We start from the raw sequence: 19012 nt of genomic DNA on the forward strand, positions 1-19012 counted from the left end.
GACGTGTATATGTCTATAGGTTACGGACCAACATATTTTATTGACTGTATTCAAGCAAATATTAAAATTGCATGTGAGTAGAATTGTATATTGTTCAGAATCCAAAATCAATGGATATTTCATATACATTTTGCCTTTCTATCCTGTGACTGAAATGTCGAATTCAGTTACTACAAAGTTTAGCCATACGAAAAGAAGTCTCTATTTCTTTTCGAGGGAGGACATTTAGCTAGGATCACTATTAAAAGCTAAGTCTTAATAAAAGGCACAGCACATTGAAAGAATCCCAGCACATATTTTTCCTCCATAATAATTGTATCTTTCCCCCTTTAGAAATCCAGTTAGCTGAAGAATAACTTTCCCTCTAGAGAGCTAGTCCAGGACATGTCAACACAGTGACTTTTCTGTCTTTCAGGGAAAGAGCAAGAACATCTCTGGGGCACCTTCTGTGGGCAGGCTGGTGGGCAGCTGGGATGTCGCCGCTCTTCTGGTGGTCGTTAAGACCCTGAATTGTGTGGTTGTCATTCGTATGGTTGTGGTTGTTTGAGAAGAACTTTCCGCTGGCTCTGTGTTCTCACACATCTTCTCTTTTGACTAATAAGAAAAACAAAAGGGAAAACAATGTAAGAGTGATCATACATGTATTTTTAAAAGTTCCATCAAAGAAATTGTCATTTTAAAGCTGTAAAGCACAAAAAGTTCTCAAATCAAGATGAGGAATAAATTATTTTTGTACAACATTATATTTGTAGGTTTTACTAATTTACAAAGTATATAAAATAGACCAGAGAAAAAAATTGGATGTGATAAAGCATTTCCATTTATAGATATTTGCATGTCATCATTTTCTGCTGTTAATCTTTCATATTTTTGTTTATACCTTGCTCTAAATTTTCTATCAATATATTTATAAAAGATAGGATGTCAAAAGGGAAAAGCTCATACTACAAGAAAACATGTGCATAAAGATAAGGTTTCAAAAAGCTTGCCTACGTGAAGAAAGAACGCATTCCCTTCATATCAAATTGATAATGCTAAATTCTAAAAATCTCACTCATGTAATCACTTAGCCTGTCTTTTCCCTCGCAGACTTATACTAAAGACACCTGGAAAAGGTTCATATCATATTTTTTATTTATAGCCCACAAACATAAATCCTATGACCTTCACCAGTAACAACCTCCAACATCCAAACTTTTCTGGTTTAGAAGCTTCTCTCCACCTCTTTATGCTTCAATGGACTCCATCCCTCTGGTAGGCCTTGAATAGATGGTACTCATCCAACTTTTGAAAATTATTATAAAATAAATAACTTTCTTAACCTTCTCATCATTAGTGAAGTACAATGCCCCTTATCACTGGTTCAGGAGGCATTCCTGAGACAGCTTCCTTTTTACTAGCTGGATATGACACAAGTTTATTCTCCACTTCAACTCCCATCATTCTAGGGGCCCATTCAATTCCTCCAATTTCAGTTCCTGCACCTTGTCAGCCCCAGTGATCTCATGATCCTCTCCTTGGTTCGTTCCACTTTAGTTATCTTCCCCACAGCCTGGACCTTATCTGCAGTTGGAAATGCTTTAGTTCAGAAATCATAAATTCATTATTCTATTTTCCGTCTTTCCATGAACCTGTTCACTCAAATTCTCTTATCTTTTGACCACATAGAAAACCCAAGCACAATGATCTTCTTCTTTACTCTCCTTTTTCCATCACTTCAATTTCTCTTTTCAATAACTTCAAGCATCTTGCCTTGTTTTGGTTTTTTTCCACAACACCTTTACAGAAAATCCCCAATATTGAATGTAGTACAGATATCTGCCTCTTCCCTGCCTGCAGCAAAGCCAGGCACAGCTGAAAAACAATCACACACTGAGAGCTCTACAAACTCACCTCTTGCATCCTCAGTGGGGGGCCTTCCATATTGCTTGGCAATACTGCCCCACTTTGCTAATCTCTCCCATAATCCTCAGTATCAATTTCAACCCCTCTCCACTCTACTTAAAACTACAATCCCATAATTCCTCTCACAATTTTACTCCATGGGCTCACCTTTAATTTCTTTGTGGAAGAGTCATCATCAAAAATTCTTTAAATTTCTTTGCAAATCAGCATTCTTGCTTGAATCTGGACTGACCTATCCTTTCCTTCTGTCATCACGGATGGAGTCCATTATTTATAGCTAGCTATTCTCCATATCTCTACTTGGCCCAACCCAGCCCACCTTCTGGGGTGTTGTGAACTTGCTCACCTGATTCCACCCCTTCTCTACCATGTTTTCAATCTCTATTTTTCCACTGCCTTGTCACCATCAGCACATGAACATACTCAAGCATGTTCAATCTTATTTTAAAAGCCCAGTCCTCCCTGTTTTCCACAACGCATCCTGACACTATCCTACTCTCCTTCCATTCAGTCATAATTCCAGAGAGGTTGGTCTGCCCTGGTCTTCTCAGACTCCCACATCCCCACTTACAGCAATTCTGTTTTTACCCGATCCAACTGACTTGAAATTTCTCATATCAGTGTTTCTAAATATCTCCTTATTTACTAAATCTTCCATGGTATGCTCTTGATATCTCATCAACATTTGGCACAGTTGTCCACTTTCTAATCTCGCTGCCACACTCTCATCATTTTTATGATACCTCTCTAACAACTCCTTCATTTCCTTGTGATTGTGTCTATCCTTTAAATGTTGGTATGTCTTACACATCTTTCTTGACTCCTCTTTTTGCTGTATGCATTCTCACTAGCAGTTTTCACCACACTCATGATTTCAATTAACATCTTTATGTTGATTATTCATAAATCTGTATCTCCAGTCCTCATCTATTTCTTGACTTTTAGGCCCAAATGTTCATCTATTTGACTCATGCATATGGATATCACAGACATCTCAAATACAATAAGTCTAAAATGACTTATTATTCTCCTCAAATGTTTCTATTCTCAAAAAATAGTTTCATCACACACCTAATGTTTAAGGGAAAATCCTAGACTTGTTTTGCTTATGGCAGTAAAGGCAGACTAAAGACTGTAAATGCCCCTCCTGCTACAATACAAGTAGGTTCTGGATAAAACATGAATTTTAAAGCATTACTAGGATTTTCAGGAAGCAAAGAAAATCTCCAAAGGTGCCTTTCCTTTGTCTCCCCTTCAAAACAAAACAAAGCAAAAGCTGCGTGCTGTGAAGAGAGTAGGAGCGGTACACATTAAGCAAAGTAAAAAAATCAGGGTTTGCTCTAAGGGGAAAAATGTCAAAAGTCAATACTGCTCTGTGGAGATGAAGCCTTGCACCAGCAGTGGATGGGGGCGATAAATCTCAACCTCTGCTCCCCATATTAAGGCAGGGACATATGGTAGCCCCAAAAACCCTCAGCTTCCCATAATCAAACACTCTTTAGTGGAAAGCATCACCTACCAAAGTCCTAGGGAGTAAGATCAGACAAACATGCACTTTTAATTGAAGAACACGAGGTAACACACACACAAAAAGAGGACTCTCACAAGGCCAGCAAAAGCAATGAGCAACATATTTAGACTACCAAAAACTTTAGATATTGGGGTCATCCAATATAGAATATATAAAAATCATATATGAAATATTTAAGGAAATGAAATAGTAGCATAGACTATAAACATGACTTGGCAGATTTAATTAAATTTAACCAATTAACACACTTAATTTAAACTTAAAGTGTCAAAATTAAATTTTAGAAATGAAAAATATATTTGTTAAAATTGTTACCTCAATGGATAGGTTAAGTAGCAGATTAAACAAGATGAAGGAAGAATTAATGAGCTGGCAAATAGATTTAAAGAAATTCCCCAGGATGTGGTACAAAGAAATAAGAAGATAGATAATATAAAACAGAGGTTAAGAGAGACAAGGAAGTGATGAGAAGGTCAAGCCTATCTCCAAAGGGCTCAGAAGGTGAAATGAGAGAGAATGGAGAAAGTCTGACTGAATAGTACATTTATCAAACTTGACACCCAATCAATTAGAAAACACACATTCTTCTTGGGCACATATAGATCATTTGTACAAATTATCCATGTGCTACTCCATAAAACAATTTCAACCAATTTTAAAGAATCAGTATCATATAGAATATGCTCTCTGATAAGAATTCAATTATGTTAGAAGTTAATAATAAAAAGATAAATTTTAGGAATTTCCGTAATTTGGAAATGCGAAATAATTCAAAATTCAATGTAATTCCAATAAAAATATTAACAAGATTGATTGATTGATTTCAGATCTGATTTAGTTGAGTCTACAATTTATATGAAGAACAAAGGCACCCAAATTGTCAAAACACTTGTAAAGAAGAAAAGTAAGGAGACTTGTCCTATAGATAGCAAGATTCCTTCTAAAACTATAATAATTAAGACAGTGTGACATTGGTTAAGGTATTGACAAACTGAGCATTAGAAGAGGACAGCGCAGAAACTGTCTCCCTGTCTATATGGAAACTATATAAAGGAGTGCTGACACTGAAAGAAATTGCCAAAAGAAAAGATTATTTAATAAATCGTGAAATTATCCATAAGGAGGAAACCTCCCACGAATAGGATTCCTATCTTATATCACACATAGATGCCAACTGCAAATGGAATAAAGACTTTAATCTGAAAGACAAAGCTTTAAAATATTTAGAAGAGGACAATCTAGAAAAATGGGTAAACTGCTAGATACATACAAGCTGCTAAGATTGAACCATGAAGAAATACAAAATCTGAATAGATCAATTACTGGTAAGGAGATTGAATCAGTTATTAAAAACCTCCCAACAAACAAAAATCCAGAACTAGGATTTTTGATAGAACTAGATGCCTTAACTGGCGAATTCTACCATATATTCAAAGAATTAATGCCACTCCTTCCTGAACTCTTCCAAAAAACAGGAGGAAACATACTCAAACTTATTTTATGAGGCCAGCATTACCTTGATACCAGGCAAGGACACCACAAAAAAGAAGACTATAGTCTAATACCCCTGATTAACAAAGATGCAAAAATCCTCAAAAAAAATTAGCAAATTGAATTCAACAATACATTAAAAGGATCATATACCATGATCGAGTGTGATGCATTCCAGGGATGTAAGGATAGTTCAACATTCACAAATCAATCAATGTGATATACCACATTACAGAATGAAAGACAAAAATCACATGATCATCTGAATAGTTGCAGGGAAAGCATTTGACAAAATCCAACATCCATTTACAATAAAAAACTCTCAACAACGTTAAGTATAGAGGGAAAGATATTCTGTGCTCATACATTGGAAGTATTAGTCGATTAGTTCAAGGTGTATGACATAATGATTTGATATTTGTATATATTGCAAAATGATCACCACAGTAAGCCTAGTTAACATCTATCACCATACATAGCTACTAAATTTCTTTCTTGTAATAAGAACTTTTAAGATCTACTCTCTTCACAACTTTCAAATATGCAACACAGTATTATTAACTACAGTCACCATGCTGCATATTATATCCCCTGACTTATTTATTTTATAACTGGAAATTTGTACCTTTTCACCATCTTCACTCATTTTGCCCACTCCCCGACCACTGCCTCTAGCAACTAACAATCTGTTCTCTGAATCTATGAGCTCATTTTTTGTTGCTGCTGTTGCTTTAGATTCCACATGTGAGATCATACGGTATTTGTCTATCTCTGTCTGACTTATTTCACTTGGTATAATGCCCTCAAAGTCCATCCACGCTGTCACAAGTGACAAGATTACCTTCTTTTTTTTATGGCTGAATAATATTGCACTGTATATATGGATCACATTTTCTGCATCCATTCATCCATCTATGGACACTTAGGTTGTTTCCATGCCACAGCTATTGTCAATAATGCTGCAATGAACATGGGGGTGCATATATCTTTTTGAGCTAGTGTTTTCATTTCCTTTGTAAATACCCAGAAGTGGCATTGCTGGATCATGTTAGTTCTATTTTTAATTTTTTGAGGAATCTCCATACTTCCGTTGCCTTTAAGATAAAGCCCAAACTCCTTCAATTTGTCAAACTTAGGGCCCTGTTTACATCTCCAATCTCATCGCTCACCATTCCTCTTCTTAGCTTCAGTTGCCCTCCCAGCATCATCTTAAATATCACCTCCTCAAGCAAACCTTCCCTTACCCTACTTTATAAGGCTGCATACTTGTAGTTACTGTCTTTGCCCCTGTCATTCTCTAAGTGCAGACCTTTGTTCCGTGGTCTATCTACCCTGCTGGACACACTTCTTACACTCTTACATTATCAGTGCTTAGAAAAGTGCACAGTAAATGCTCATATTAGGAATGTACTTATAGAATGAATTTCATCTCACAGGAACAGAAAGGAAATTTAACTCTAGTTTTAGGCATGGAAAATGGGCTGGAATTGGTGACCTTGTTTACTTACCTGTAAAAGAAGGATAAAATTGCTCCCCATAAGGCTAGTCATGTTGATAATTTAATTACAGAATAAAAAGGAAACATTGAATATTAAAGAATGTACTAAACTCGGGGCTTCTTGGGAACAGGGGGTAATTTTTTTTTATCTTAGTAATTTTAGCACTGAGCACAGGCTACACAACATGGTAAATTCTCCACAAATACGTTTAGGAGGGCTTAAAATGTGATGGCTTCTTCTATCTCCTAGGGTTCACAGTAGACCCACACTGAAGCAAGGAAATTAAAATGTCTGAATTACCCCCTTAATCCTTACACAAATATAGATATTCAATTTCCATCATTTTTTTTTATTGAGGTAACTGTGATTACATGAAAAAAAAATCAACCTGAAAACAAAACCATGGCTCCATCGCTATATATTTTTTTGACTTATGTTGTTAAGGAAATGAAATGAAACAGATGGATTAGTATATATCACTGTAATTTCCCAAATGATTGTCAAAAAGTTGATTAAAGCTGCATAGGCAATACTATATTTGAAAGTTTAAGAATATTCTCAAAGATGTATTTCTCAAGAAATTTATGAGACATCATAAATAAAAACTTAATTTTAAAAAAAGGCTCTGGTAACCACTGATCTCCTAATCGTTTTTAAAACAGCACTTTGACATGATCTGCTTTACCGAATGGGAAAGCTTGTATAATTCTTCACGGTTGTTATTCAAAATTCATACCCTAAAACTGAACAAAGGGAGAAGAAACAAGCACTTTTGTTTTGTGAACCTAATAGGATATCTTTATGTGACCTTGAAATGACAGTGTGAATGCAATTCACTGGAGAATTCTAAACAGGTTAAAATTGCTTCTGCAATCGTATACACTTGGTTGAATCACTCCATTGCATCATTGTCTCTATAACCTTTTCCTGAGAGTTACTGTCTCCATGTTAAACCATTTTTAACTTCTTTATATCACCCCAGTTTGCTGTAATGAATCTTTTCCTTCATACCATTGGTTTTGCTATTTGAGTGAAAAAGGTGAACAATGGCTTCCTAGATCTTAGAAAAGCTGCAACTGTTTAAGAGAACTGCCCTTTGCTCATGGAAATTCAAATCCTGCCTCTACTACTCACTAGTCACATATCTAACTCTAGATAACCTCACCGCAACCCTCTCTCCAACAGCTCCCCTCTCCTTCCCTCTTCTCTTGATAATACGAAGGCAGTAACAGCTCCTACCTCATAGGGTGGGTATGAGAATAAATTGAAATAATACACGTAGAGTGAAACCCAACATCTGGTACATTTTAAGGGCTCAATAACTGATGGCTATTTTTGTTAAATTAGATACCATTTTCATTAAGTTGTAGCAACTATATACGACAGCTTGGTCCCAGGAATCTTGTCACAAAAGCACATGTGTACCTCTTCAGGGCATCCACTGTCCACCCAGTCCTGCCGATGGCGATCAAATCCACTGGAACATCTTCAGAGAAGAGCACATTGCAGTTCAGAAAAGAAAGTATGGGGTGCAGAGTGGAGGGGCAGAAATTAAAAGAAAAAGGTCAGTAAGTGGTTAATTCTCAAATTTTCAGTTTAGCACAACATAAACTCTCTCCTGGAGAACTGTTAACTGGGGCAACTGTGAAGCACTGACAGTGTTCCGAGTAACGACTCACGCCTTCGGTAGTCCCGCTATGAGAATCACACCTGGCAACAAATTAGTCCACCGAGGCCCACGATGCTGTGCAGAACACCTGGATCCCCGTGCAAAGGGAAGACTGATCGCTACTATATGAAGTTGGTTTTCTTTTTCTTCATATTTTTTTTCCTTATCAAAACAAATGGATACAAACAAATCTTTTGCAGGTATCATTTTTCAGGATTTTAGATCTTTTTATTGTTTTTCTTCTTATTTTTTTAAATTCAAGACCCATAGTTACACAAACTCTTTCTTTATTGTGCAGTAAAGGGTGAACTTAGCAGGTTGGGGTGTTCAAACCCTCACATTCCAAAGAAAGAACTGGCCCTTCTCCAGCTCCTGGGAGATGACCTCTAAGCTCTTGGGATATGCTGCCTGATAAGGATGGCTTTCTATATCTTTGGCCTTGGGCTATGCAAGATAGTTTAAACTAACAACAGGATTTATGGTGAATGTCTCTTTTTATTTGCCTGGAGCTCTGGGCCAGGCTGTAACAATTTGACCTCTTGTGAGGGCTGAAGAATAGACATAAGGTTAGTCACAGGGAATTTCATACCTACGTGACTGACCCTCAATAAAAACCCTGGACACCAAGGCCTGGGTGAGCTTCCTAGGTTGGCAGTGCTTGATGTGCGTTTTCACAAATTGTTGCTGGGGGCATTAAGTTCTGTGTGTACGACTCCATTGGGAAAGGACAACTGGAAGCACATGCCCAGTCTCTCCTGGACTCTGCCCTGTGTGCCTTTCACCGTTGCTGATTTTAATCTGTATGGTTTTGCTGTAATAAATGGTAACCTTGAGTATAAAAGCTTTTCTGAGTTCTATGAGTCCTTCTCGTGAATCAGTGACCCTGAGTGTGTTCTTGCACAACCTAACAACACTATGATTAGGTCATATCTAAAAGGTTTAATTCAGCAAGCACTGGGTTACTAAGATTTCATTCACTCCTACTCTCTTCCTTGACTGGAATAATTTTTTCCCTTCTCTATCTATCCAGCTACAGTCCATTCACTTTTCAAGACCCAGAAATTACTATGCAGAAGAGCTCATTCTGATAAAGCTTCGTAATTGCTGTGATCACATCTTACTTTACTAAACATTTCTTCTTTGTATAAAATTTCATTTGCTTATGTCTTATTTATAAAATTTGATTGTAAACATTTTAAAGTAAGGGCCAGTGTTATACCTATTATATCTGACATATGATTTGTTATTCATATTAGAAATTCAAAATATTTTTGATAGTCTAGTAAAATTAAGGATTTACATTGCCCCCAAATTTTAATATTTAGGTATGTATTTATATATAATATATATGAATCCATATCAACAAATATTAACATAAATAGATATTTATATATTTTTCAAAATAAATGAAGATCATTCAACTTTTGTCTTATATTTTCTTATAGTGCTACTTTCCAACTTTTTAACACTTATTCCACATGATGACTTTTTCTAAGAATCCTTGCCAGAGATTATGTACCATGGCATGAATGAACATAATTTCACTCAAGTGGAATGTGAAAACAACTCTACTGTCAACAAAAAAGACCGTATCTATCATTCTGCCTGGACATGATCCATTAGAGCTCAACTATTTTATGCCTACAATCTGTGTTGAATAAGCTTGAGTGTGGAATAAACATCAGTGTGTGATCTGGCATCGAAGTTTGAGAATCCCCAGTTGGTCAAGGCTATCTCTGTTCACCCAAAGAGACTAATGTTTGGAGTCTATTTAATTCCAGATAAGTTAGATGGTTGTCCCCACTTCTCCTTTTTTCCTTTCAAGTTTCTTTAAATATTGAAAAATGTACTGACATTCTCTTTTGCCATGAGGATATATCGATCTTCTACAGAAAATATATTTGGGGAGCAGCCACCAGACCACAAGTAAATAAATGGAACAGATAATTTTTAGAATGCAGTTTGTCTTCACTTACTTAATTCCAGATGTATTCAAAGCCAGTGGGAAATAATAACTTTTACCATATATTATAACAAGACAGTACCCTATCTTAAATTTATGGGTCAACTGAAATTTTATCTTAAGTAATTAGTCCTTTAAATTGTTAAATTAATCCCAGGGAAAAGTATGGAAACACTGCATTTTGCTTGATTTATTAAGCAATCCCCCAGTTATGCTACGTGAAATTAGCTTCTACTGAAAATATGTGACTCAAGCAGGTAATTTATTCATTTATTTGCAATTGATTTCCTATTAATTGACCTGTAGTTTCCTAATTGCTGGGGTGGGAAGGATTTGAAGTGGCAAAACACAAATAAGATTTGATTTGAAAAGCTCGTGCATTTTTGTAGCTTCCACTGCCTTGAAAATCAACACAACTGGACGCCACTGTCTTTTCAGTGTTTTTTATAACTTGGTAATCTAAATAGCATCCAAAGAAATTATAACCAAGAGTGTGTATGTGTGTGTTATAAATCATTAAGAAAAAAACACCTTTCTATTATTTCTGAATTCTAAATAAACCAAAAAATTACTTTTGAGAACACTTTCCTCTTTCCACTGAGCTGCATTGCATTTTGAGCTAAAACGCAATGACATTAACCATGACATGCTCCAGCACATTGATTTCCCGACATTGTTAACAGTGTTTGCAAAGAGGCTCTCCTACATTGGAATCACAGAGAATCCTGTTGAAATGCAAATCTTGGGGTCTAGCTGAATATGATTCTCTGGCAATTTGGGTCCAGCAGTTTTCATTGTAAACAAGCACTCCAGATGATTGTTACCACACTGAAATCTGAAAACTACTGACTTTCTGTACAATATGTCAGTGTGATGGGGCCTCTTCCCACTCATCTCGTCCATTGTCTACAAGCTTTTCTTATGCTCCTTGGTGCTCCTCCCTGAATGTGCTGTCCTGTTTCATGTCTCTGCCTTTGAATCTGCTATTACTTATGTCTGGAATACCTTCCTGGTCTCTAATTAGTAAACCCAATTCAACTCAAGCCTAAATCTTCTCCAAGAACCATCTCCTTCTCCTCCCACCCAGAAGAATTAGCAACCCTTTCTCAGTGCCCACCAATATCAAGTGCTAGAGTCTATTATTATACTACAATTGGTTGTTTTTGAGCTGATTTTACTCTCAAGACTTTGGGGAGAACATGCTTCAAAGAGGGGTTCTGAAGTCCAACTGCTTGAGTTAGAATTTTGGCTTGGGCACAAAAATAGGTATGTGATTTTAGGCAAGCTACTTTTTCTATATAAGCTTGTTTCCTCATCTATAAAATGAAGTAAGAGAGGTTATGTAAGAATTAAAAGTAGAGTATTTGATACATAGTCAACATTTAGTAAATATCAGCTGTTTTTAACACCTAAATAATGTCTTTGTAGTATGCATGTAACAAGGTTGACGATTATTGAAAATGACTAAGTGAGATTTTCATTTTATTGACAGTATTTTGTAAAATATTTAATTAATTCTGTGTACCATATAAATGTGAAATGTGTTTTATACCTAAAGTCCTTTATCATCATATTTGGGAACTAGTATTATAGAATTTTATGAGAGAAAATCCAAGTTGCTCTCAAATGTGGCCCAAATCTTCATTCAATATTTATAAACAGACAGAGATTATGCGGTTTTGTAAATATTCCTCAAAAGTTGATTTCAATAAAGTCTGAGCTCCTGACTGTAGTAGGTTCTGACGTTTTTATTTTCACGTTATTCCCTTTTCACTATTACCTAATTCCCAAACAAATTGATAGAGAGTTATATTTCAAATTAATTGTAGTATTCTCCACTCAGTTTCAATGGGATGTTGATTTCAAAGCCCCCAGGAACCATGTTAAGTGAACCCCATTAAACAAGGCAGCCTAGAAAACAAACAATATCCTCCTAGCTTGCAGCATCTATTCAATTACGAGATTAAAGTGTAAATTTCATCAAACCTCTAATTTATCTCAAATTGTAGAATGGGTTTCAGAAATATGACTTATTTTGCAAGGGTAGTATATTCAGGTGAAGGAAATAAAGTAAATGCTAAAATATATACATAAGCAATACATGAGGATTAAAAATTAAGTGCACGTCTTACTGCACAATTGAACATGTGTCATTGTACCAGTGAGACGAAACATCTACAAAAGAGAAGTTAGGGAAGAAACTTCACTGAGTCTTAGACCCAGTAGGAATTTTCTAGATCAGTTTCTCGACCAAGATCAGCAAAAGTTTTCTGTAAAGGATCCGATCGTAAATATTTTAGGCTTTGTCTGTCATACAGTTTCTGTCTTAACTACTCACCCCTGCCCTTGTAGCTCAGAAGCAGCCACAGACAAAGGCATAAAGAAATGGACGTGGCTATGTTCCAGTAAAACTTTATTTACAAAAAGAGGAAGTGGGTCAAATTTGGCTCAATTGCTGTAGTTTGCTGATGTCTGTTCTAGATTATTACCTGAAAATTAAGATCTGTAAAATTCTGAAGACTTTAGGACAAATATCTCATCAAGGTGTCTAATGATTTAAATGGTCCCTACAGCCTTAGACATATTTATCAGAATGGGCTATATTAACGGAACAATCAATTGTCCATTTAGTAAATTTTCTTGCCATAGTCTGCAAAAATGTGAAAAATGGTCCTCCAGCATCAAAAAAATGGAAAAATGAATTAAAAAGAAGCAAATATCTTAGATGAGAAACAGGGATAATGATAAACAGCCATGATTATAACTAAAAACATAGTTTATCATGAGATAAAATAGGTAACATGTAGTAGGGAGCTGTAAGATATGGGGAAATAATTTTGTTTTGAAAGAGTGAAAAACCTTAATTGGAAAGGTAGATCATAAAATTTAAATTTTGATTATAATCATCATTATTGCCAATAAAAAAATTAGTAAAAAATCATATCTCATTTCCCGGATGGGGCATGCTTGCTGTTCCTAATTGGCCTTAAGCATGAGATGGATGATTTCACTTATAAAAACATTTCTCCTAAAAATCAAGAAACTCACGCTTGAGGTTTATCAGACTTTTCTCCCCTGAACCACATACCACACAGGGCTCTGGGAATGATAGGTGAACCTAAGGACACAGTAACCCATTACAGAGACAACATTGTAAGATCAAAAAAGAAATTTTACATCATTATAATACGCAAGGCTATGGAGTATGTTTGCTTTTAATAAAAGCTCTTGATGTTAGTTGAAGCTCAGAATCATAATCCAATGCCAATAAGAATAGTTATGTGCAAAATTCAGGAAGTTTGCTGTGGAGACGAGTTTCAGATGTAAAAGGGGGATCAAGTCATCTAATATTTGAAATCCAGAATCTTGTCATTTACACATGTGGCATCTTATAGAGAGGCAGGTTTTATAAAATAGAGGCTTGATCTTTCTTTAGATTTCTAGAAGCTAAAGTAGCCCTATTATGTGTTTAAAAGCATAACAATATCAGGGACTTTTATCCTTCCAGTTCTTTTATCTCACTAAAAAATTTCACATTTTGGGGCTGGCCCCATGGCCTGGTGGTTAAGTTTGGTGTGCTCTGCTTCAGCGGCCCAGGTTTGGTTCCCAGGCATGGACGTACACCACTTGTCAATAGCCATGCTGTGCCGGTGACCCACATATAAAATAGAGGAGGATTGGCAGAGATGTCAGCTAAGGGCAAATCTTCCTCAAGCAAAAAGAGGAAGATTGGCAACAGATGTTAGCTCAGGGCGAATCTTCCTCAGCAGAAAAAAAAAAAATCACATCTTATTTCTCTTTCCTCCCAAATTATTGGTATAAAAGACATTTCTGTTACTTTTTGGCTTTTATTCCCCTATTTTTGCTAAAAAATATTTTCAAAAAGGGAAACAATTTTTGTGACTGGCTTTTCATGCTGGAGCTCTTTCTTCTTGAGTGTCATCTCCACTTGCCTGTTTCCAGTTTTGGAGTGCGTATGGTAGGAAAGATTTGATGCTGGGAGTGAAACTACAACATTTAGACTTATCTGGAAATAAGCTAATCCTTTCAGAAATCATTCTGATTAAAAGCCACTGCTGATGTTGGCAAAATATCCTCATTTGTGAGGCCAGACAGAGAAAGACAAACACTGTATGACTTCACTCATATGCAGAATACAAACAAACTTACAAAGAGAACAATTTAGTGGTTACCAAGGGGAAGCGGGGTGGATGGCGGGCACAAGGGGTGAAGGGGCACACTTATACGGTGTCTGACAAATATTAACGTACAACTCAAATTTCACAATGTTACAAACTATTATGACTAGGAATAAAAAAAACCCCTCATTTGTGCATCATCAACGCTTTAAGGGAACGAGGGACATATAAAAGTAGACTGACATATGTGTTGAAATTGTGATGCATAAAAACAAAGTCAATTATACACTGGACTATTCAGTAAACTCATATTAGGGCAAAGAACTTAGTAATAGCCCAGAACTTTCAGCATGTTTTAATCAGGGAGATGCCAACTCTACCTAGATTATAAGTACTTAATTTTATACTTATATGAAAAACATTCCTTAAAATATTACTTAGAAGGGGCAAGAGAATGAAGTATTCACCTTTATGGAAGTCGTTAAAAGCTATTTTACTCAAAAGACTTGGCAGTACTAATCTCACAGTAAAATTGAATTTTTATCTTTGCTCCCCATCTAACTTTTAAGTGCTCCTAGTGCATATTGAAATATGCTGGCTAAGGGAATTTTAAAGGATGCAAGTTTGCCTGTATATTTACTTAAATAATCCTTCATTACAGAGTATCATATATTCTAAATTTTCACAAATTTAAGACCTTTGGGAATTAGTTTGTTAAATTTTTTTTTTAAACCAGCAGTTGCTGAAATAGTTAAATCTGAATTCCTCAATGACTTCCAGCTTTGTGCTGTTTCCCCTGCAGGAAGTAGATGTGAATGTATTAGTGATGTGAAGTATGCAATTTCAGAAATCTTCAGTTCTATCAAAAAAACAGATTAATCCAATATAGTCTTTCAAATTTTTTGAAATAAACCGTAGTAAGAAATATAGTTAACATCAAGTGTTTAGACATTTATATATCTGGATATGTGTGTGTGGTTGTGTGTGTGTGTGTGTGTGTATACTAAAACTAAATATTTGTTGTGATGCTTCTTTGTTACCTTTCCTTTATTGAAACATCCACATAAAGCACAGAGATATTTTGTATTCCATTCTACTTCATTTATAAAAATGCTGGTTGCAACCCACTGGGTAATCGATGCCATGACCCTTCTGAATCACAACCCTCAATTTGAATAATTCTATCCCAACACATAGTTTAAAATGTTAATCACATTTATGTTTAAATAACATTGCCTAGTTTATAAAATAACCACTTTAATAGAAAATTATAGAAAAATATGAAAACAGAAATTAAAGGAAGTGTTATCCCAATGCTAGGATATTGTTAGTTTTATTTTCCACTCAGTCTTTATTTAATGTATATTTACACCTATTTATTAACCAAATTGGAATCATAATATGTGCTGACTTTCTTTTTCATAGTTAATATTATAGTCTGGCCATTTTTCCATGTCCATAAATATCCCTTAAGAGTTACTTTTTAATGACAGCAGATACTCTATTATATGGCTTTATAAAAATTTATCCAACCTATATATGAGAATACCCATGTCATTTTAACCCTTCTAAAAATACATATTATCATCCTTTTTGAAATTTGACAAATTAAAAATGAAGTATCATGTTTTAATCAGCATTTCTTCTATTACAGGTGAGGTTAAACTTTTAAAACACGTTTATTGACTATTGGTATTTCCACATTTTTTAATCATATACTCATTTATTCTCCTCATTTTATTCGATTGAGTTATTATTTCCTTTATATGATTTCTATGAGCTAAGAGCATTGTATCTCTCTTCAATATATCCTCTGTCTGTAACTTGCTATTCAATTCTAAATATGAATTTTTTTGCCATATGATTGTTTGTATTTTTCCATTGTTGAAGTTTTTCAACCTTGTCTTTCAAGATTTTTTTCTTTGCTTTTTTGCTCAGAAAGGCTTCCATTACTTTGGCATTAAGTAAATATTTGCAACAGTCTCTTTTAGCTATTGCATTTCTCACTTTAAATTCTCTAATCTATTTTAAATTTATTTTGGTATCTGGTGTAAAGTAAGAACCAATCTAAATAGACAAATTTTATTCCAATAGGTGGCTAAGAGCCCCAGGATCATTTGTCGAATAACAGATCTTTATCCATTGTTTGGAATTGCATATTTCATCACACAATAAACTCATAGGCTAAAGTCTATTTCTGAAATTGTGTATTCTTCCATGGATTGCTTTGTTCCTTCTTGTACAATTTCTATAATGATTTCTTTATTATAGTTTTATATCATGATTTAATACCTAGTAGTTGAAGTCTTGCATCATTGACCTAATTTTTAAATTTTTCTTGAGTAGTCTCACTCTTTTATTATTCTCTGTAGTTTTTATAATCACATTCTGATGTTCCAAGTAATAATGCTATTGAGATCTTGACAGAATCGATGTGGAAATAATTGATGTCTTAATACAGTCCAGCTTTCCATCCGTTAAAATGTTTATTCAGGTGTTCTTTTAAGTGTCTCACCAAATTTTCATTGTTTTCCTTATATGTGGCCCACACATTAAGTTTGTTAGTAACTATTTTATCTGCTTTTGCTCTTATTAAGGAACGTTAATCATTGTGTTTTCTAAATGGTTACTTCGGACATACAAAGCTATTGATTTCTATGTAGTTATTTTGTTACTGGTTCCTTTATTTACAAATAATAACTTTCCTTCTCCTTTCCAATAGTCGTATCTACTATTTATATTTCTTTTCTCTGTTCATTAACCAGAATTACAGGACTCTGTTACATGACAGTAATAAGCATGTTCTTCCCTCTTCCTTATGTTAATGGGAATGTTTCTAGGGCTTCAATGTTCAGTATATTTTTTTCATTGTTGTCAAATAATATTTATCTTTGTATTAATAGGTATCTTTTGATCTCAGTCTCCTAACATTTTTACTTAGGAAAAAATGTTGGATTTTATCTAATATTTTTCCCATCTATCAACATAACCAAATGATTTTCATTATTAGTGCTATTAATTGCGTTAATAGATTTCTTTAAACCAGACCACAGTTGTCTTCATGGAACAAATTCATTATCTGACTACTTTTTGATTATTTGAACTGTGTTGGATTTGATTCTTTTTTTTTTTTTTAAAGATTTTATTTTTTTCCTTTTTCTCCCCAAAGCCCCCCCGGTACATAGTTGTATATTCTTCATTGTGGGTCCTTCTAGTTGTGGCATGTGGGACGCTACCCCAGCGTGGTTTGATGAGCAGTGCCATGTCCGTGCCCAGGATTCGAACCAACGAAACACTGGGCTGCCTGCAGTGGAGCACACGAACTTAACCAGTTGGCCACGGGGCCAACCCCTGGATTTGATTCTTAACTATTGGAGTTTTAAAATTCTACACTCATAAATAACCCAGGATATCTATCAGTAATCTACAGCTGACACCATATATAATGATGAAAGAGTGAATGCTTTCCTCCCAAGATCAGAAACAAGGCAAAATGGTTATTCTCACCACTTCTAATCATCATTGTGGTGCACAGCTTGAAGAGCCAAGGAGAAGGTAGAATCCGAGAAAGTGAAGCTTTAGGAGAAAAATCAAATCGTTAACCGCTTCCTGCCTTCTGTCTTTCTCATATGAGTGCAAAATAAAATGAGAAGTCAAGCCATAGTTCAATTAAGTGGCAAAAACAAGGCAGCCATAGCAGGTTATAGAAGAATTATTAAACAGCTGAAACTCACAACCCTCATGAGAGATACAAAGTAACATTCATTATGATGTTGGAAAGTTGAAAAGCTAATGATTTCACTACTGCAAAGACAAAATCAGCTATAGCCCAAAGGATACCTTAGGGTTAAATGTTCAGAGCAAATGGGTAATCTTTTTGAGTATAGTGGAAATTGTAGGCTACTAAAAGCACAAAAGTTGCAGATATTTGTCTTTTTAAACCACTAGGGTTAGTATATATTCCCAAATGAAGCCAGACATCTACAGTCACAGGGCAATCTCTCAATGTAGTCAGTTTAAGAAATGATCAGCTCTAGGGTTCCCAGAGGAGGGCGGCCACTGGGACTTAGATGAGGCAAACACGAATGACAATAAAGACTTAACATTTTCATTGACACCTTCCCTGTGTTTTCCACAAACTGCTTTTCCAACCATTTCCCTCTAATTTCTAACACAGTTTGCTCGCCTTCTGTTTTATTGCCTCATGTCTTCATTGAAACTGAACCCAAGCTGCTCTCCCAGGGAAGTATCCCCTTGATCCGTGATTATTATTCTCCCAAGTGCACCCCCCAATCAAGGTTACCATACCCGGCTTGAGGACAAGACATTTATTATCTAATAAAAGTTATATGGTTAGAGATGGATACAAAGTCTTCCATTTACCAAGGGCTATTAACATGTAATATCAAACTTGTTATGCCAACATTTTGAAGAAAATATTTTTTCATTGATTAATCTTAAATATGGCTTTGGTAACTAGCCAGAATTTGGCTGAAATCATGTTTTAACAATTTATTGTTAATAATTCACTGCTCTTTATTTATGAAAGATTTTAAACTCCTTTAGAAATACCATAACTCTTCAAAGAGGATAAATGATAATCAGAGACTGAGATATGGTAAATGAAGGAAGAGTATGATTACAATTAAATAGATAGTTTTATTTTGTTTCTTCAAATTGTATACACATAAATAAAATGTTGCATATTTTTTTATTTTAGAAAAGGAAGATTATATTTAGTGGTGATTATTTCTAAGAGTAAAATGACTCTTTTTTGTAGCTTTTAGAATATTTGTTTATAAAGTGAGTATTCCA

General features: G+C 35.1%; 1 protein-coding gene across 2 annotated transcripts in view; it reads right to left on the reverse strand.

Annotated features, from left to right (window-relative positions):
* Positions 1–19012, reverse strand: part of PLXDC2 (plexin domain containing 2) — a 406735-nt gene that overhangs the window by 61357 nt on the left and 326366 nt on the right. For both annotated transcript variants that reach the window (XM_070501269.1, XM_014846019.3), the window contains exons 11-12: positions 7852–7912; positions 444–594 (exon numbers count right to left, since the gene is read on the reverse strand). In XM_070501269.1, coding sequence (XP_070357370.1) covers positions 444–594; positions 7852–7912 — 212 coding nt within the window. The remainder of the gene's footprint in view (positions 1–443; positions 595–7851; positions 7913–19012) is intronic.

Source organism: Equus asinus, chromosome 29, assembly GCF_041296235.1.
Source record: "Equus asinus isolate D_3611 breed Donkey chromosome 29, EquAss-T2T_v2, whole genome shotgun sequence".
In the NCBI taxonomy this organism is placed as follows: Eukaryota; Metazoa; Chordata; class Mammalia; order Perissodactyla; family Equidae; genus Equus; species Equus asinus.